Genomic DNA, 20,618 nt, shown 5'->3' with positions numbered 1-20,618 from the left:
GTTTTTTCCCAAAGCACATGCTGATGAGACAATCACTGACTGGGGCAGGGGAACTGAAGGCAGACGAACGTGACACTGCCGCATTACTGCCTCGCATGCCACAAGCTGGGCATGAGCCCAGTCAGCCAGATATACTTTAGGCAGATTTTTGACCTTTTCCTGTTATCTTTTTTTCTTTTTTTTTCCTGCAGCACACAGAGCTAGTGCTAGGTCCATATCAGTTCGTTCATCAGTACTTTTTACACTATTAGAGTTAAAACAACACTGAGACTGTCTATAAACTATTTTTTCACCTTCTCCAGATCCGTTCCTTGCCTTCAGACCACTGGCATAATGCACAACTCCTATTTTGCCAGCCCCCATCAGAAAACCCTCTAATTTCCCACATGCCTCTGACCTCCCTGGCAGCCCGTGCTCAGGCTCTCAGGGCAATTCTGTGTGGGCTGTTGTGGACGGGCACACACTCACCCCGCTCTGCGGGCACAGGCTCCGGGCAGTGCTGCTTAGTTCAGTCACGACAGCACAGTTCAGAGCAGAAGGAGGCTGGAGTACAGCAGAGTGAACACCCGTTCTTGTGCCAAAATCCTCATGTTTACACCTTCCCCACCTCTGACATGTTTAATGCATTTAAATGCTTGAGAGCCTGAAGAAGGCACCTCCTCCAAGGTCCCTGGGGGTCTCTTCTGGGGCTGAATTTATTCAGAAAAAAGAGGAGAGATGGTGCTGAACCTCAATTTCAGGCAACACTTTCTCCACGCTGCTGGAAGGGGACGGAAGAGATACAGGGGAGAAAGAAACCAGGCACAAACCGCACCATGGAGCCACGCCAAGGAAGTGTCAGCTCGGGTTTTGGCAGTTAGTCCAAGCGTTGCTGGGGATTTATGATGCACTTTGCCTTTCTGTAACCCCTTCCCTGCTGGGCTACATTGAGCAGCAGGTTGCCTGGGAGCACCAGCATTTGGAGAAATTCACTGCTCCAAAATTGTAAGTCCAGGCCATGAAACACCCCGTGAGCAGTCACTGTAGCTCTGAAGCTCTGACAGCACTTTTAATGGCATAAATCAGCATTTCCCAATCCCTCAGTATTGCTCTTGGTACGTAAGGTCTGACGATAGCATAAGAACCATTTCCATATCCTCGTTCAGGAAAATACCAGCCAGTACATTCTACCGAGCAGAGTTAACGTCAGTTTAAACATTTTCAGTTAAACAGCCCCACGGTCTTGTGATCCCCAGCATGAGAAATACTGCACCAGGGAGAGTGTTGAACAGTGAGGCCAAATCTGCAACGGGCAGGAATAGGAGAAAGAAAGAGGAGGCTGACACTAGCTAGCAGCTGCTGGGAGCTGGGAATTGGCAACAGAGTCCAGGCAAAAATCTTTGCTCAAATTAAACTAATGTTGAAAGCAGCAACTTTGCATTAAGAAATCCCCAGAGGAGTATCTCATTGAACAAAAATACATAAGCAAAGAGATGACACAAATACAGAAGTTACAAATAAACTCGGGAAAAAAGGCTACATGTTTCTACCCAGGAGCCCAACTATCTGTATGCTGCCCAGGGGACCACCCTTAAGGACGTAAGAGCTTCTTCCCCACCCACGATGAAGAGCTGCATCTTGTGATTCAGAGTCTCGACCAGGTCCCACCTTTGTGCAGTGGTGGCAGTGCACATCCTGAAGGTGACAGAGGGGAGCTTTCAGTGCAGGACACCATGGGTGTCCGTCGGGGCAACAACTTCCCACCTATGGCTGCTCTCTGGGCAGGGCTGGGTGGGTTTCCCACTTGCTTGTGCTTCCCAGCACCGGTGGAGCTTCTTCTGAGGTGGAGCACCAGGGCAGGGCAGCGAGGCTCAGCCCTGCTGTGTTCATTCAGATGTCTGCGATCACTATGGGAGACTGAAGAGCATCTGCTTGAAATAGTTGGTAGTAAATAGAAAATGTGTTAAATGCACAGAGGTCACCTGCACGACCTGTTTATCTTACCAAGGGTTTCTCTGACCTGTGTGCAGGCACCCATCCGGGTGTCTGAAAGAGCTGCCCAAACCCCTGGTCTGCCTGATTGGGTCCAGTCTTCCTGCTGTTTATCTTCCCTTGCCCCAGAACAGAAGTCATGGGAGAGCTGTAGGTTTTGCTCTGATCCTGATGGCTCCGCTTAATGTGTTGCTACCTTCCACCAGCTTGATGAGAAATCTGGATGTAGGATGAGCAGTGGTACTCAGCTAATGGGTGGGACTCCCCGGCCCATCAGGGCATCTTGCAGTGATGGTGGGGAGCAAGCAGCTTTGTTCCACGGGAGGGAAGAGCTCCTACATGGACATATAGCTCCCATCAACAGGGGAAACCTGAAGAAAAATTGGACAAAATCCAGTATCTGCCTTTAAACGTGCTACCTTGCATCCTCTGCCACGTGTTCCCATAACAACAGAGCCACATTACGCACCTCCGTGGTTTCGACTGCAGTCCCCCAGCTGCTCCCTTCACAGTGTGGCACATCATGCTGGCTCCCAGCCCATGCACGCCGAGCCTGGATGCCCTCCGGCATGCAGGAGATGATCCCAGGGAACGCTGCCTACTCCCTGGCTCCTTCCTCCACACTGCTCATCCTCCTCTTTTTTCCTCATTTATGCCTTAAATTTCATCAATCCAATCCTCAGCCCTCGGGACGAGTGGGGCATGCAGTGAATGTATGAAGAAGACCCAACGTGAACAAAATATGTGGGTGTGCAAAGGCAAGGCCTAGCATGAGCAACAGTGCAGATATGACCCAGAGCCATCCTGCAGCCTTGCCTGTATGGATGGAAGGGGGCACTCCTGGGATTCAGGGGGTTATTTTTATTTTCACTTTGCAGTGGGAACCAAAAAGCTCTTTATTTTGAGAAGCTTCAAACATTGATTGGATACGGCTGAGCCTTCCATCAGCTGGTGCAGTGCCACCAGATGAATAAATCTTGCATGCATCTGTAATTACTGCTTAGCTTGTGTTTAAATGCAGTGTCATTGATCTGCAGAACTCATCAAAATCCAGATAGGAATGCATGAAATTATATTGGATAGAACAGAAAACTACATGACAACATCCATTTTCAGCCTTCTTTGTTCACCAAAAAAACCCAACAACCCACATTTATTTATCTCTATTCATGTTCTTGGGTTAACTTACGATTTAATCATCAATTGTAACACCATTTTATAGGCTGCTCTTTATGTAGGAAATATATTTCTTTCTTATAATAGGCCAGCAAATTTCTACCAGCCTTATGGTATCTGCCCCTACATGGGCAAAATCCCTAATACAAGCATGGAAAAATATTGCTTCAGGGTTATGAAATTCCATACGGAAAGCTCTTGAGGTTAAAGCTCTTGACTGCAATTTAGGGAACCCAGACTGACTTCCAAGTGCCATCACAGACTTCCCATCGTGCCCTCAGGTGAGTCATCCATCCCCTTAATACTTATATTCCTCCTAAAGCAAGTGTGATTAATAACATTTCCCTGCTCCAGTGAGAGGCTGGGAGGACACATCAGCCATGCTCAGCAAGAGTTGAGGTGCTCCAGCAGCAGAGAGCACAGAAACACAGGCCAGGCAAGGGCGATGCTTGTGCTAACCAGCCATCTGCTTGAGATGCTCTCCTCCTCTTCTGCGACCAAGAGGAAGCTCAGCAAAAGCATTTATTGGCAATAAAGTCCGCATTGTCTGGAAGAACTCTGGATGTTTTCCAGACCTAACGCTGCTCTGGGCCAGCTCCGTCCTCCCACTGGAAGTGAAGTGCTCCTGGGTCAGTTCAAACTTCTCCCACCAAGCAGGCAGGGACTCCTGGTCCACACACCTGGCTTACTGCAGCGCCTTGGCCCACGGCTCGCTCCCAAGAGACATGGTCACTGGCAGGTCCACGGACAGACAGCAGAAGCTGCTTCTGGCAGGGATGTGCCCCCAGGGCACGTGGGAAAGTCTGCACAACGTCAAGTGCAGAGACAGTAGCTGTCCCCAGCCCTCATGGGAGAACCTGCCGTGGAGGTGGTGTCCTCAGCTCTTCTCCCACAAAGCCACACCAGCTCTGTGGTCCGGCTGTCCCAAACTGATTTTATCCCACACACATCCCTGATCATCTTCAGCTGAACACAGGGATCAGCCCACTCCTGCAGAGACCTGGGAGCAACATGAACCGCTGTTTGGTGTGCTGCAGGAGCCTAACCCTCCAGGGGAGGTTCTGTGGTGACAGGAGACTACAATTACAGACCTCTCTGGGGCTCTCCTGCCTGCAAGAGAGAGAGAAAGGAAAAGTGGGTGGTCAGCAGGACTCCTCGCCAGCCCAGCCTGGCCCAAGCGACAGCCTTCCCTGATGGGAACGATCGAGCTGTTTTGATACACTGCAAACAAATCTCCTCCTAACAACGGTTCGGCTGAACGTTTTCTAAAGGGATGAGAAACTCCATGAATTTTCCCTTACGTGTCTCTGCTTCTGGATCCGGCCTGGACTGAAATCAAAATGCTGCAGTACCACAAGCAAAGCTGTTCTCAGAAGAGCCTCAGCCTGACAGACGCTGAGAAAGACCAGAAGATCCATTTGCATAGCACAGATTTTACACGCCCAGGAGATCCACCTATGTCTGGGATAACTAAGACATTTTTAGTGTGCAGCCAAGGGTAAAATTCCAGGTTTTGCTTTTGCTAGCTGTGGGTCACGTCTGTCCACAGCAGAGCATTGCCTGATTTTGGTACCCACAGTTTCTGGCAGGGATGCTTAAATGGGATTTGAAAGCAGAAATCCCCATAGCTTGCTAATAGGTCAGGAAAATGGACAGATGAGAAGATCCAGAAACATGATCTCTACTCCTTCACCAGCATCACATCTTCAGCATGGTGAGTGGGTAAATGAGGCCCCTGATTGAAGTCAGGTCCTGACAGACCCAACCCACTCTTTGTAATTGTACCGTCATCCAGCTATGGGCATCCTCTAGTTACTTGATACAAGAGCACAGATCTCATTAACCAATGCTTTCCTTTGTAGCATTAGATCTAAATCCTTGGCCAGTGGTATCACTGCTGCAGACAGACACCTAGCACTACAAAAACACTGCAGCTATATCTATTTTTTTCCTTCTTAGGAATAGAGATGTTAATGCTACTTCCCCTACTGCCATAAGTGTGTAAATAGATGTCCTGGGCCTTCGTGCACACCCTGGGAATCTCCCTGGCCAGTGGTTAAAGTCCATGGGTCTGGTTTCATCTTGGTCACAGCTGTCTGCTTTCCAAGGGATGGAGTAATTCTGAGTAATTAGGTCGTGAGATTGCCTTGGGGCCAAATGGAGTCGGCTGCTGTGGATGTAAGGGGCACTGGGGCGGGCAAGCCTTCGTGCCCTGTCGGTGTGCTCACTGCGGGGACAGGGCCGCGGCACGCTGGCTTTGTGGATGTCTCTCCCGTTTGGGCTGAGCGGCCAAGTGCCGCACGGGTGAACCCACTGCCTCGTGCAGATGCGCTGGGAGCCCCGCTGCAGCGCGGGGGCTGCGTCCTCTGATCAGGGCTCCTTCCCAGAACAAGCCCTTCATTATCCCAAACTCCCTGTCGTTTATTTTTAGCCTCTCCTTTTCTTTTCTTTCTTTCTTTCTTTCTTTTTTTTTTTTACAGTATAGAAAGCCATCAGCTCCACTGTCAGCAGGTTTGTGACAGCAGTCCTGGAGCAAAAAAAAGCATCAAGCCCACTTACTCTGTTGCGTAAAGGTTTAGGCATAGATCCTGCTTGCTTCCAGGGTGCTGAGTCTCACCACACCTCATCCCTGCTTCAGCTCAGCTACTGTCCTTCAGAGCTGGTCATCAGAAGGAAGCAGAGGCTTACATAAAGCGAGAGCTGGACTGGAGCTGTTGAGCCTTCCTCTGCTTCAGCTGAAGCTCGATTACTGCCTGTGTCTGCCCTGGCGTGCAGAGGACACCTGCGTGCAGGGCCACCGGGAGAGGAGACCTTGCACAGCCTGAGCCATGCGTCATCCCCGCGGGCTCGGATTTACGTAGTGCTGCTGGAAAGATCCAGCCAGCCCCCATAAAAATCTTTTGCTTATAAAACAAAGGCAAGGCTGCCCTGTGGTCAGCAGCTCTGCGCTAAACAATGATTTAAATCACAGAGGCTTTATATAAACAGCGGTATTGCCCAGATGACACTTCTAAAAGGGATTGCACCATTGCTAGCAAACCATGTTCTCCAGATCTGCCCAGGCAGCATCTCCAAGAGGGCTGGCTTTAAACTGGTTCTCCAAGTAACATCATATTAAGTGACTGTAAAGCAGACGGTTACATATAGAAAAGGCAGTTGTGGCTCCGTCCTTTCCCCATCTCAGATAGGCTCCAGGAGATGACGAAAACCCCCTCCCGGTGTGATGAAAGGCTCTGAAGAGCCTCCATGCAGGAATGTCTCGGGAGCAGAGCAGAGATGCTCCACAGCGGATGTGCAGAGGTCTATGGAGATGTCTACAGAGAAACAAGTGGGGAATAGGGAGGAGAGAGAGGACAGCTGTTCCCACACAATAATTAACAAAGTTAAACTCTGATATGGCAGTTTAAAAACCAGAAAGAGGCATTTTTTCACAGACAGGGTAGTTGAGCTGGGAAATTCCTTGCTGCAGATGTGGCTGTTAGAAGTTTATATTGCTTCAAAAAGCACCTAGACAAAGTTCTGGAAGAAAAATCATTGAGTGGTAATAAATATAAAGATACTACCCTTCTCTTTGGAACTCTGTTATCCATATGAAGTATTGGAGGCTGGGAAAACTGAGTACTACATACTGGCCCTGTACTTGTACTCTTCTCTCAACATCTGCTCTTGGGCACTAGTTAAGCTAGGTGGGTCGTTGTTCTGATCCAGACACATTGTTTTTCTCTTTTGTAAGGGCTCCAATGTGTTAAAAAAATATTTATTATCCCCTCTTACACACCATCCAATTTTCAAATTTCATTGCAGAAAGATGAGCCCACATCTGCTTTCCCAGGGCCATTCCAAAACCATTTCTGAGTCGGTTGGTAGCATTAGCTTTTCCTCCAAAGCCCCCCTCTCCCCCAGCCAGAGCTTTCTGATCACAAACTCAAACTGTACCACAGTGTCCTTTTATTCCAGCAGTAACAAGACCGTGATATATTGCTGACCAAACAACCACCTGTGAGCAAAGCCAGACAGCAGCTTACACCTGGAGACCCTTTATGTCCTGAAGTACCTTTGTTTGAAGTACAGTTGCTATTTAGTGACTCTGCTCATCCATATGCGATGCTAAAAATTATTCTAGATCAGTCATGCCTTGGAAAACTGCAAGTCTAACTAGGACAGCTAAACTCCAACCTGCTTTTGTTCATTCCTCCTGCCTATCATTAGTATTAATATCAACTTGTCAAGTTGATCTTGATGTACAAGCTCTGTACAGCCCTGCTTCAGTGCAAGGCAAAAAAAAAAAAAAAAAGCATCGCAAAGTAGCATCCCTTCTGTCAAGATTTGGCACCATCCTTTAATAGCAGGGACTACTCTCCTCATTTCCCAGGGGAGAGTAATGAACGCCCAGGGCGTCCAGCAGAGTTCCTTCAGGAAAATAACCCCAGTAATCTCTGGGCCTGGTGAACATCACTCTGGCTGGTAGCAGCCTGCAGAAGCAGGCACCAGGAGTGGCGTGTTGCTGGTTGGATTTAGGGGAGGGAAGCTGGGGAGTGTCCATGTCGCTATCTCATCTGGTTGGACTTGAGATGAGATTTATCATCAGGAGCAGCGGCAGGACAGCAGAGCCTGCTGTGAAATTCATGGGATTCCCATCGAGGCAGGACTGGCTGAGGGGGGGACGCAGCCAGAAACACAAAATGCATTGCCCAAAGTCCAGGAGCGAATTCCCAAGACCTTCCTTCTCTGGGCTGGGCTCAGAAAATGCCAGACAATGCTCTTTCCCTCTTAGCTGAATTACATATCCCCTAAGGTCTCTTCTTCCTGCCTGCCATAACCTCCCTGGAAGTGCCCGAGGAGCAGCATGTAACACCTTCTGGCTTTCATTAGGAGGACAGGAGGGCTTTCGCACGCGGCTGCACGCCGTGGTCCCTACCCTTAGTTAGAATTGATTTCTGAAGGGACATGATAGCTACATTTCAAGCCTTTCATAAAAGACAATTATTGAAGACACATGTTGCATCACCACTGTGTGTGCTGATGAGTGCTGGGCTCTGAGAGTGGGCTGTGGTTTATTTTGCCTCTTCCCCTAAAATAATACAGCAAATAGGGCTGGGCATGGCATCTGCAGGAAAATCCCTGCGGTGCCGTGACCTCTGGGTGTTTGCCCAGGACCAGCTGCCCTGGGAAGCAGCACCCACATGGTTTTTCTCTTCTGGTAGAAGATACTACAGGAGTTTACTATGCTGTTGTAAAGCCACTCCTGACACTCCCTATGCCCAGTGCTTATCCTCTGAATCCTCACTCTACAGCCACTAAATATTAAATGGTTTTAATGCTAAATGTACATTGAGCTGTGTGTTCATCGGTGAAAGAAAAGAAGAAGTGAAGGTACAAGCTAAGCTCAGATGCAGATAATCTTCCATCCATGAACTAGGAAGGAGTGCTCAGGTGAAGGCACAAGCATCTCGAGTTAGATGAGATAGATCCTGCTTGTGACAACCTTGATTAAAAACTTGGCATTTGTCAGGACACGATGTTGGAGCTGATCCTCGAGCACCTCTGTACATGGATTAGAAAATAACCCAGCAGTGACTCAGCTGTGTCTGTTGACAAATGGGGATCTGCTTTTTCAATCAAATACAGCGCAAGCCAACAAAACGAGGCTGGGGTATCCCACGCACGGCCTTCCCTTCACCGAGAAGATGTGGACAGAGGCCAGCACTGGCAGGACAGAGGAGCAGCTGGGAAGAAGCCGCCGTCTCCAGGCTTGCTCTCCTGAAGTTCCCACTCCCCTGCCTGCAGACCTGCCCCAGACCGAGACCCAGGCTGTGGCCACTGCTGCACCGCAGCTTGTCGAGCACTGAGGACATGAGCTCGGCTTTGGCACGGTGTGAGCGGCTCAGGTGTGCACAGTGCGAGCTGGACGCTGCCTGCAAAAAGACTGCCAAGGTGTCACCTTGGAGGCAAAAGAAACCCAACAGACGTTTAACCATTTTATTGCCATTAACCTCAACAGACATGAATGTATGTCTGTGTAAGCTTTGCCACAGGTATCCCGCTTTGACCACAGCCTGCAACCTCAGCTACATTTCTTCATCCAAGAAAGCAGCCAGCAGAGCCTTTGGCATAGGCAGTACAATCCTGGGAGAATGTTCCCATGGTAGCAGGGTGCCCAGGGAGGGGTCCCCATCCACGCACTGCACGTAGGCTGCTGCCACCAGTCTGTTCCCATGGGATAACTCGGACAACAGTCCTTTCTCCATGCAGTGTCTCTGGCATCAACACTGCTGCTACCACACGCTGCTGGAAACAGCAAGTGAAGGCGCAAGAAACTGTATTTACTCCCTATTTTCAAAATTACTGTGTGAACATATTCAATATCAACTAGTCCTTATAAAGGGTCTGCATTTTGTGGCCTCAGTTCAATGAGCTCCTCTCCCCGTATTTGGGAAATGCCATTTCTTGTGCATTTTGCTTTTAGCAGTGTAACGTAGTCGGGCTTCACCTCCCTGAGCCTGATAAACTGAGTGACTCAGAAACCTGCAATCTGTTTCAAAACAAAGCATTTAAGATAAAAGATATAAGCAGTAATGGAGCTGCTCGGCTCAGGAGTATAAATGCTAGAGGGTTACTCATGTACTCAAAAACCTTCTAACCTTTCTTCAGCTTTTTTTTAACCCCTGCAAGCTCTGGGAAAGGCAGGCTGCAAATAAGAGCTGATCCACTCCCGCACGCAAACCCTGGAGCTGGGAAGTGGAAGGAGCTCTGATGCCAGCACTGTGCAGCAAAGATGATGTGGAAGGGGGAGAGCTGAGTGCTCGCTCCGCGGCCTCCAAAGTGCTCTTATTTCTGCTGGTTAGACAGGTGCCAGCTTCTGAGAGGATTGTGTGTCCTCGAGCCTGTTGGCTGAGACAACTGTTTATCTCCAGCAACAGTTTGGCCTTGAGATCTGCAGTTCGAAGGGCATACCAGGAGTGCTGTCATCCAGCGCCGTGTGTAGCAATTTGTACCCACTTGGGTTTCCCTGTTCCCAAAGAGATGGCACCTCCAACACATCCCATCCTCCACCAGCTGAGGCTCATACCCAGCAGGTCCTTCCAAGCAGCCTGGGCAGGGAGCACCAGCATTCTGGTGAAGTCCCAGAGATACCTCCAGCAGGAACCGAGGAGAACAAGCAGTAGCTAAAATCAGCTCAGCATCCAAACAGCAGCCTGCCTGAGCTTCCCATTCCCTCAGCTGGATGTTAGCGTGGCAGCCGTGCCGCGGCACTCTCCTCTGGCTAAACTTCGTGGGGTGCACACACCAACGGTGTCCAGCTCAGCTGCGGCCAAGTCCAGGGGAAAAAAGTATCTGCTGCAGTCTGAGATGGAAGAAATTCCAGGGGAGAGCAGCCAGAGGAGTAAACAGCTTTGGAATGCAGCCTCAAAACCATCACTGAAAATGTTGTATACCTTCATATAAATTGATCGCTGACGCTCATGGGGACTACCAGGAACAGATGAAAAACAGACCCAGGCAACTGAAAGAATTTAAGTCATTGAGAAACACATGTAGAATGATGGAGAAGACTAAAGATGGGGAAAGATATGAAGAGGGGAGTTAATAGAAGAGGCAAAGGGTGTGTTGGCAAGGAGATATAGGAGCTGGGGTGCCTGGTAGCCAGGCTGGATGCATTAGCGTGGGAGTGACCCCAAGGCACCAGAGTCCCAGAGCTCAGCTCACCTGAAGCCAGGACAGGCTGAGTATTGGGGATACTGAGTCACAGTCCACAGTACAGTCACATCCTCTGTCACAGCACCAGTTAAGCACTGGGAAGCAGTGCCCTCACACAGGCAGATGCTAGAGACCCCCCCCAGCCAAGGTTCCTCTGGAGATATCCCAACTGACATGGGAAGCTGGATGCTGTCAGGGAGGAAAGGGTGGATGGGATGGATCCTGCTTGGCTTTCCTCCCTTTGTTGCTATCATCCTGCCCCCTCGAGAGGCTGGCAGGCTGCATCAGCCCCCCCTCCCAAACCTCTGATCCCCCAGAGTAACTCAGGTGGAGCCAGACACATGAGACTGCATCACCTCCATGGACACGGACGCAAAGGGAGGCGAGTCTTTCCAAGCCTCAGAGCCAGGGTGTATGCAGGATCAAATCAAATTGGAAGCTAATTTTCTGTCAGGCAGCCAAGGGAAATGCTGCGTGGAAGAGCTGCAGGCTGTGCACGCCAGTAGCGAGAGTGAGAACCCCCTGAAGTCCCAGCACACAGCTTGAGGTTTAAAGGATGCTGCTGTTCACAAGCAAGTCATGATAGGCTGAAGGCAGTAATTACTTTAAAAAAATTACAGTAAAGAAGTAAAGAAAGAATGGGCTGCCCAGGGAGATGGTGGAGTCCCCATCCCTGGAGGTGTTTAAGAGTCGGGTTGACCCAGCGCTGAGGGATCTGGTGTAGTTGGGAACTGTTAATGTTGGGTTGATGGTTGGACTGGATGATCTTCTAGGTCTTTTCCAACCTCAATGATTCTGTGATTCTGTGAACTCCTCCATCACTGTGCTGCTGTGATGCTGAGTCGTTTGGCCAGTTTGCAGTAGATTTCTTCATTTGCTACGCTCCCAGCATTAAAGGGGGGTCTCAAAGTCAAGAATAATTAATAGGTAATGTTAAATTGAAGAGAGTTGAATCGTAGGAAAATACAGAAAATGAAGATGGAGGAAGTGATAAAGGTCTTCAGGGTGCTGCCAAGAGCTCCAAGAGGAAAAGAAAAATCATTCTCTCTCTTACACCTCCACTTTTTACCATCACCTTGAAGTATTTTGTTCCTGAGGACAGAGGAGAGCCTGGGTCTCTGAGTAACAGCACTGCAGAGCTGCCTTGGTCTGTGGGGACATGTGAAGAAATGCAGCTGTCTCTTAAATAACAAGAGTTGACACTAGTTGTGAATAGATGAGTGATCGTGGCTTCAGCAGTCACAGCGGAGGATCTGATTTCAAATGAAGCCCCATTCATCCATCCAGGGCCCATCATAAGGCTATTAAGGGAGCATCTGTCACAAACCCACAATGGCTTTAAATGCTTGTAAAAGGGCACAACAAAAATAAGCCTGCTTAGCTTATATACTTTTCTCTGGGTGACGTGATTTTTTTAGCATAAATGAATGATAAATATGATGGGTAGCCAAAATATGTGATGTGAGCCGGATGAGGTTTGGTTTTCACCTTAGCATAGAGGTTGGTTGGTTGGTTGGTTGTTCTTCCAGGCTAGCGGGATAGGCATGAAAGCTGGTGGCAATGAGTTTTCTCAGGTAGCAAAGTGCACGGCCCCAGCGCAGTGGGCATCCTGCTCCGGAGGCCCGGCTCAGAGCACTCCCGGCAGGACACAAATGGAAAGCCTTTTCCTGCTTTCTGATGCAGCAGGGAAAGCATCTCCAGCAGCAGGACAGGGCGTCGCGTTCAGGCCCCGCGGGATGCTCTTTGGCAAGGCACAGGGGGAAGTGTGCTCATTACCGAGTCGGTGTGATTGGGTTACTCATCAGGACTAAATCCACACTCTATGTTAAAAAAAAATCACATTTAGCTAAACTGAAAGTCAAGCTCAGACGTCATGGCTATCTTATGTGAGTGGTTCCTGCTCATACCTTCTTGCAGTCACCAGTAAACTCACCACAGACAAGGTCTTTTCCTTCCCTACAACTGCACAGCTCCTCTTACTAATCTTTATTCTCTGCAAGCTGCCACCCTCTAGCTAACACCTGAACGGGTACCCTCCCATCCTGCCCCCCACATGTCACCTCCTGCCCCACTGCCTCCTCGGGTGACATTCAGGCTGCCAGAAGCACAGAGATCGAAGGGCAAGACCACTGTTTATGCACAGACCTGCTTTATTATCTTCACAGTACATTGAAAGCATCTCATGTGCATTAGATTGATGTTCCTGGGGCTAGAGGGGGCGTTTGGGCCCTGTAATGCACATCAAACCCCCTTTCAGAGGAGCTAGAGTGTCTGTGTTCAGCTCAGTGGTGATGAGAAAGACTTTACTGTGTGATGCAGCTCTGTGTTTGTAATTCATATTAAATTGTAACCCAAATTCCTCTTTTCTTTATAAATCATATTTAGTTGGGCTGAGTTGTTTTGAAAAATTGTCTTGAATGTGGATGAAAAGAGATTGTGGTCATATGTGCACAGCTGTTGGATTCCTCTACAAAAACATTTCATGATGAAAGACAGGACTTCCTACCCAAAGTTTCAGCCTATGGAGGCATTGCTTATGTTCATAGATTTTAAGCCTAGAGCAGAATAAGGGTAAATGCTTTAAAATTATCCAAATGTTTTAGAAGGCTATATCGCCTCCCTACCCCCCCAACCCCCCCACCCCCAATTTATACTCCCAGATTATCACCATCTAAGCAGGCCCCTGGATTTTGTCCAAGCGCTGCATCTCCCGCAGTCCCAGCCCTGTGCTGACTTTCACAGTGAAGCAGTAACTCAGGCAGATTCATGTCCCTTCATTTGAGCTGACTGAAGGCGAGGCATCTCGTTGGAGCAAGCTGCCCCATCTCCCTCCCTTCCCAGCAGAGAGGCAGGCATCTCCCAAAGGTGACTCGACCTGTCTATTCTGGGAGCGAGACTTATATGCTCCAACTTCTTATCTGAATAAACCCTTGCAGAAAAGCATGTGTGTGTACAGAGTCCAGCACAACGGACTGTTTGGGACCTTCGTCCCTCAGAGAATAAAAATAGCAAGTAATATTAAAACTATGTTTTTTCACAGATTGCAATCAGGGCCACAACACACGCACACTTAATTTCCTGCTTTCAGTTCACTATCAGATTTTATGCCTAGGTTAGTGGGGTTTGTTAACATTTCGTTTTTCCCAGAAGAGGGTTTTTTTTTCCTTTAACTACAATACATTCAGCCATGAAAAATGAGATTGAAAAAGATTAATAGGAAGCTGAAGGATTCATCTAAGATCGTCAAAGATTAATGTGTGTCTTATTCTTATCTGTTTTCTTTTTCTTTTCCCTTCTTCTCTTAGCTACCTAGACAGCTTAGATCGAATTGGAGCTGCAGACTACCAGCCCACGGAGCAGGATATCCTCCGAACCAGGGTGAAAACAACTGGCATTGTAGAAACCCACTTCACATTCAAAAACCTCCACTTCAGGTTAGTCTAAAACTGCATGTACTGGTAAATTTTCAGGGCATTTATTTGTCACAGGGTTTCCCCATAGCTCCAAAAGGAGAAATTTTTCAATTACTGGTTAACACACAGATGGCTCTCACTGCAGAAGACGTGGCATTTTGGGTGGGTCAACAATATGTGATGTTTGACAATCCTGTCTTGAAAATCACTACCTTTAAGATAGGAGCTCATGGTACTTTCTTCTAACCCAAACGACACCGCTTTGTTGGGAGGTATAATATGAGATCGGCCCCAAGTCTGATCAAGCTCATAAATGTAAAAATATTTGGCCAAATCTTTCTCTAAAGTGGGTCAATCTCATGTGGTTAATGCTATATATTGAACCTCATGATGCCAGCCAGTAGAGAGAAGGGGGCATGAAGACAGAAAGTCACACACAACAGTATTTAGAAGATATAAAACTCAAGAGCATGCTGTCTTGACCTCCGCAGACCCTTTGGGACCCAGCATGCTGCTGAGGCTCTCCCACAAATCCCCATATCCCTCGCTGTAACTGCTTCTCCTGTCCTCCTCATCTCCAGGCTCTGGAGGAGGAGACCAAGCCAGTGGTTAAAGACCCTTTGTTTTGTGTTTGGAGCCTTCCAGGGACTGTATGGTCAGAAAATGCCAAGACTGCTAAAGTTTCCTCTTAACTAAGAAAGAGCAGGTGCTGACAGTCTCCTCCTGTGCCGTAGGCTCTTTGATGTCGGGGGCCAGCGGTCAGAACGCAAGAAGTGGATTCACTGCTTTGAGGATGTCACAGCGATCATTTTCTGTGTCGCGCTGAGTGGCTACGACCAGGTGCTCCATGAAGATGAAACCACGGTGAGTCTAACCGGGTCTTGGAGGCCCCAGCACTTCTTTAGGGGATACTGCGTAGCCATCAGCTGCTCAGAGATCGCCAAATGCTCACCGGCGTGCTACAGTAATGTGCTTTTGTCAGTCACTCCCCCTTGACACTGAAATCCTGGGGAGATTTGTCCTCCTCCACACTCTTCGAAATCAAGCCTGCATGCCCAGGTAATGCTTCCTTGCACCGGTAAAGTCACAGTGGTTTATTTCTCCTTTCTTCTGCCCTGGGTGTTTTGAAAGTGTGTTAACGGGACCCTATATCCAGAAAGAGAAGATATAGCTAGGTGGGCTTCTAAAACAAATGTTAAGAAAGCAGTCCTGCCATGGTGCAGAAGTGCAGGATGGCCATGCACGCTGAGGCAGGCTCGGGCTAGGACTATAACCTATTTCTTCAGGCTACAGAAATTCATTTTCCTGAGTGAGACTGGAACTGTATGATTCCTCAGGTAATTTGCTCTAGGAGGGCTTTTATGACTTCCCGCAGTGACATTAAGCTCAAAATACCATCTGGAAATACAGCTAGCAAGGACCTGTGCGCTCCTTGGTATTAGAGTGCAATTAATACAAGTGAATTAAATACACAAAAAGGATGCGAGGAGACTCATTACTGTATTCTGGCTATTCATTCAGTGTGATGGGGATGCATGCTTTTGGGACTAACAATGACTGCAGCAGGCACCCAATTGCATTTGTCTAACGAAAAGGAATCAGAGGCCATACTCAGACTTGGTAATGATTTAATCTGTGCCCAGTCTGTGGTGGAATGGAGGGCTCACTCCTGCCAGTGTGCCTGGAGCCTCTCTGAGGCTCTTTATTCTCCTGCTGGTAAAGATGTCAGGCTTGCAGAAAGCTGTTGATGAGGAAGGAATTGAGGGAAAGATGTTAGGTATCAGTTGTCCTTTCCCAAAAAGACTGGGGGGTGCTGTGGTTTCTAGCCTCTTTGAGCCAGGTTTATGAGCTCTAGCAAACTATTTGATGAAGTCACCTGGTTGTTTGGGTCGTATTGATGCTAGAATTCAGGGTGATATTAACATCACGACTCTGTCCCTCCAGACTGACTGAGATGCCCTACACCCTCTCATGTCCACTATTTATAACCCTCAGTTGTCACCTCCCTCTGACCCTGGCCCTGATATGCTCAAGGATGCTCAGTCCTGTAGGATTTACTGGGAAGGAACTAAAATCTCCTGACGTGATTTGAAAAACCGAGCCATTAGCTCAATGCCATAGAGCTCTGCAGCTAGACAGGGGAAACACACCCAGGAGATGAAGAAGAATGCGCAGGGAGAGGGCAGACCCACGGGGCAGGGAGCGAAGCTGTGATCTGAGCAGAGAGCAAGGTGCTCTGTAGGTATAGCTTGGGCTATGACACTCAGACCATGAAGCCAAAGGCAGCCTTTAATACAGATCACTTTTGGGCGCCAGTCTACACAAGCCAGAGACTGTGATTCAAAGTCACGGAGCACAAAATGGAGAGGGCTTGAATGCCAATGCCATTTTTTAAATGTCAGCCTTAACTCAACTCCTCTGAGATGGAGGTTACAGCATCTCTCCTGGGGATGCTGAGCTCTGCCAGTGACTGTCCATCACCCAGCACCACCCCGGTGACGAGCAGGGTGCCCGCTCAGCTCCCCCCCGAAGTGCCCCAGTGCAGAAACAGGGATTTGTGCAGCTCCAACTTTCCTTTTCCATCAGGAAATCAGGCTTGCACTTCTCTGGCACAGCGCTGACATTTGCTTGCTATTTCAATCCCTTTTCACAAAGCGTTTCTGGGGATGCTGAGCAACAGGAGGGCAGAGGCAGCTGCTGTTCATTTACACATTCGGCGTAAACGGGGAAAGGATTCGGCATCGCCACCACTGCGCCTGCAAGACGCCCCCGCCTAACCCAAATAAACAACCCCGAGCGAGGCCAATGCAAATAGGAAAAAATGACGGTGTCAGATCTTGTCTGCCCTATTATACCCCCAGCACAAATGGCAGGTGGAAAACGCAGCCCTCACAGACTCTGGCCCTCTCCCAGCTGAACCCCTGAGCATTCAGTCTCCTCCCTGCTAACATGGTTCCTCTCCAAAAACCCAGCAGTAAAAGCAGCATCTCTTCAGTCAGCTGATTTACCGTCTGTCTGCATCCGTCACATCTGCTGGCTTTAATGACGTAAATCAGCTTTTATTGCTTCTCACTTAGAAAACACAAAGAGGAGGCAGCTGAGGGAGTGAGCTGGATGCTGCTCCTCCATCTTCATTTTCTATAGAGATGCTTACTACGGTCCAGGCACTTCCAGCTGTATTAAGCCACTGAAGGTCTGGGGGCTGTACAGATGTCTCTGTGAGTGCGAAAAGACTTGTAGAGCTTTCATTGCTGGTGTGGAGCTGTGAGAGCCCTACTGCATCTCAGGTGCCCAAAAAAACCACTTGCAAAGCCGTGTGCATAGGGAGAACAGCTTTTCCTCGTGCACTCTGCACCCTGTTGAAAGCAATCACAGGATTTCACAAGGCCTTTTTGTGCTTCTCCAAGTCAAACCACACTTTAGGTGGATGAAACTGCAGTTCAGATGAAGTCAGCCTTTAACATGGAGCAGGGGCTCACCTTGTTAAGCTCAGTTAGTGCAATGGCACTGGGATGAGTGTAGGTGTAGGGTCAGCTCATCTCACTGAAAAAGTTCACAGGCAACAGGTTTACTGCGAATCCTTTCAACCAAGACTGAGCAAAAGAGCTGGTTAAACCAGGCTGGGTGAAATGCCCCCGACCTGTTCCTGCCCTTGAAATTAAACCACATCTCTACACTTGTAAAGTTTTTTGTGGTTTATTGCGCTCTTTGTGTTAAAAGACTGAGCACCCATCCTCCTACAGCAGCTAAAAAAGGGCTGTTGTATGTGAAGCCGTCACTTCCTAAGAGCAGGTAGGTTTTTATAAGGGATATATTTTCTCTCCAATTCCCTACCACAAAGAGCAACACAGCAGGAGTTGAGGAAAATGAGTACTTCTCTATATCCAGATCAGAAAGGCATAATAAAATAAAAAGAACTTTCTGTATCTGTGGTTTCTAGGCCCATGCACCTGTAAAGACCACGCTTTGCACAGAAGCCCCCAGTGCTGTTGAATCCAGCCTCTCCCATTGCCCCAAACACCTGCAGATCTAAACTGCTTCCCTGCATGCCCAGCTCCCTGGGAGATAGGAGCAAGCCTGCAGAGAAATTCAAGCAGTGCCTTCATCAGTCCCACTGCTGCCAGCCACAGCCCACAGCTAGAGCTCGCGAGGCAAAATTACACCCTCTGCCCAGCCCATCCAATGCACAAGACACTGTCTTCAAGGTATTACACCTGCCTCTGCATCTGCTTTTCCCAAGTCCATCACAAGGAGCTGCAGGGCTCTCTGCCGTGTTTGTACACAGAGGGAACGTCCTGCTTTAACTGACTGAACAACTCCATGGATTATGTCTTTGCATAATGAGGCTATTTTGTCTCCTTTGAGACTCATCTTTATGTTTCATAAGCTGAGGTTACAGGAGGAAAAGCCTCAGATCTGTAATCTGGGAGGAGAGGGACAGCAGTCCTGTTAATCGGTAAAACTGGAGAAGATTATTAACAAAGGTAGATTTGCATTCTTCCTTCTGAATGGGATTCCTAATGGAATTTAAAAAAAAAACAGCAATGGCATGGGACCTATCACAGGAACAGAGACTATCCTCTTTGGTTTTTTCCTTGCAAATTCAAAGGAGTCATGGCAAGAGAGGGAGCTGTTCATGCTGCACATTGCTGCCTCTGAAACTAAGACATTTAGGTCATCCATATCTAGCCAAGACATGAGAATATTGTTTGTGTCCCCATTGCTGAGCATGGGATGGGTTGAAGGCGCTGTGCTGGTGACCCTTGGTGTGCATTAGTGTTAGCCTGTTGGTTCATATTTCATTGCATGACCTGGTTAGCGTGCTCTCTCTGCTATCATTGGGCAAGAAAAATTGAATTGCAGTGCTCAGAAATTGCCTTAGGAGTGACAAAGCAAGTGAAAGTGGCTTGGACATCTTAGGAAATATAAGCAGGAGGGGGAATATGGAGTTTCTGTGCTTAGGATAATCATCAGTGTCCTTATAGTTCACATGACAGTTAGCACTTAATCACCAAGGAAAACAAAAAAGATTGAATCGACTGTGTGTTGCAGAAATAACCAGGCCTTCTCCCATGCTCTGGTGAAAAAAAGATGGGTTTTATGTGCGTGTTTCTGACTGGGCAGAGTCTTGACCACAGCATCCTTTCTCGCTGATGCTCAATAGAAAGCTGCTTGCCCTTCACATCACCGGTGGGGACACAGTTGTGCAATGACATCTGAACTTAGCTATAAGCAATTCTGACTTGTCCTGCACAGGAAAACTTAACTGGACTTTTAATTTGTAACAGCTCTGTAACGTGGCTGGTGGGGCTGCTTCCCTTGTTGGGGTATAAAGTATTTGCAGGCATAACGATTTATAAATACTGACTTTCAAATAGGATGTGATGTTAAGAAACCAATGTTTCAAGAGCCCTCCCCTTAATGACAGACCAAATATAAAGTAGGAAGAAAGCAGCACAAAGGGTCCAAAAGCAGGTGAAGTAATTTATATCACTTCATATAAAAGTACAAGAAGTACAATCCTTAATGCCTCCTAGCAGAGCAGGCACATCTGCTCCATCACAGCAGCACAGGTGCTCCTGGGAGGGACCCTGGGGAAGCTTTAAGGGACTAAAAGGGTCTTTCACTGTGGATTTACTGGTAGAAAGGGGATTATTTGGGGCTTTAACTTCTTTAGCCACAGCCTGTGCTTTTACACGTGGTACCCCGAGACTGCCTCCCCATCCTCGTGTTCAGCCAGGGCCTGTCTGAGCTGTTGGAGGTCTACAAACATCTATTAAACCAATAACAGTTGGGAAGCAAAAGGGAAGGGAGGCAGTGAGGCATTCCCGATGTTAGCTGGCCCCGGGACAGCTTGTGTCCATGCGTGGGCTCCCAGGAGCCCTCCTGGAGTGCGACGGCATTGCCCACGTGGCACCCAGGTAGGGCAACAGGAGCATCTGTACCTGCTCACCAGGGTATTGCTCTGCACCTTTGCCATGCACAGGAAGCGGTTCCTTGCTTTTGAATAATGTCTTCTTCTCTTTAGTGATGGGGAGGGAAAAGGTGGATTTTCAGACCAGATCGTTTCCCAGGTAAATAAGGATGAGCGGACAGGGCGGTGGCTATATTTGCTCAGTTAACTGGCAGAGCTGGGGGAAAAATCAACATGCAGAGATCAGAAAGCCAGGCCAGGCAGCCTTGGGAAGCTTCGAAACTTGTTTCTGGAATCTGAAAGGAATAGAGGATTTTTATTGTAACTCATTTTCTACAGGGATGTGTTGGTTTGTGCTGTGTGTATATTCTGGTTACAACTGAACACTATTTCATGGGAAAACACTCTGATTTTATAACAAATATTAACACAAATTAATCAAACTG

General features: G+C 48.2%; 1 protein-coding gene across 2 annotated transcripts in view; it reads left to right on the top strand.

Moving 5' to 3' along the window:
- GNAO1 (G protein subunit alpha o1) overlaps window positions 1-20,618 on the top strand; it is a 147,062-nt gene that overhangs the window by 105,845 nt on the left and 20,599 nt on the right. For both annotated transcript variants that reach the window (XM_074881145.1, XM_074881146.1), the window contains exons 5-6: window positions 14,151-14,279; window positions 14,993-15,122. In XM_074881145.1, the coding sequence (XP_074737246.1) occupies window positions 14,151-14,279; window positions 14,993-15,122 (259 nt within the window). The remainder of the gene's footprint in view (window positions 1-14,150; window positions 14,280-14,992; window positions 15,123-20,618) is intronic.

This window comes from Strix uralensis, chromosome 12 (genome assembly GCF_047716275.1).
Source record: "Strix uralensis isolate ZFMK-TIS-50842 chromosome 12, bStrUra1, whole genome shotgun sequence".
Lineage (NCBI taxonomy): Eukaryota > Metazoa > Chordata > Aves > Strigiformes > Strigidae > Strix > Strix uralensis.
This window is presented reverse-complemented; position numbering and strand designations above follow the sequence as displayed.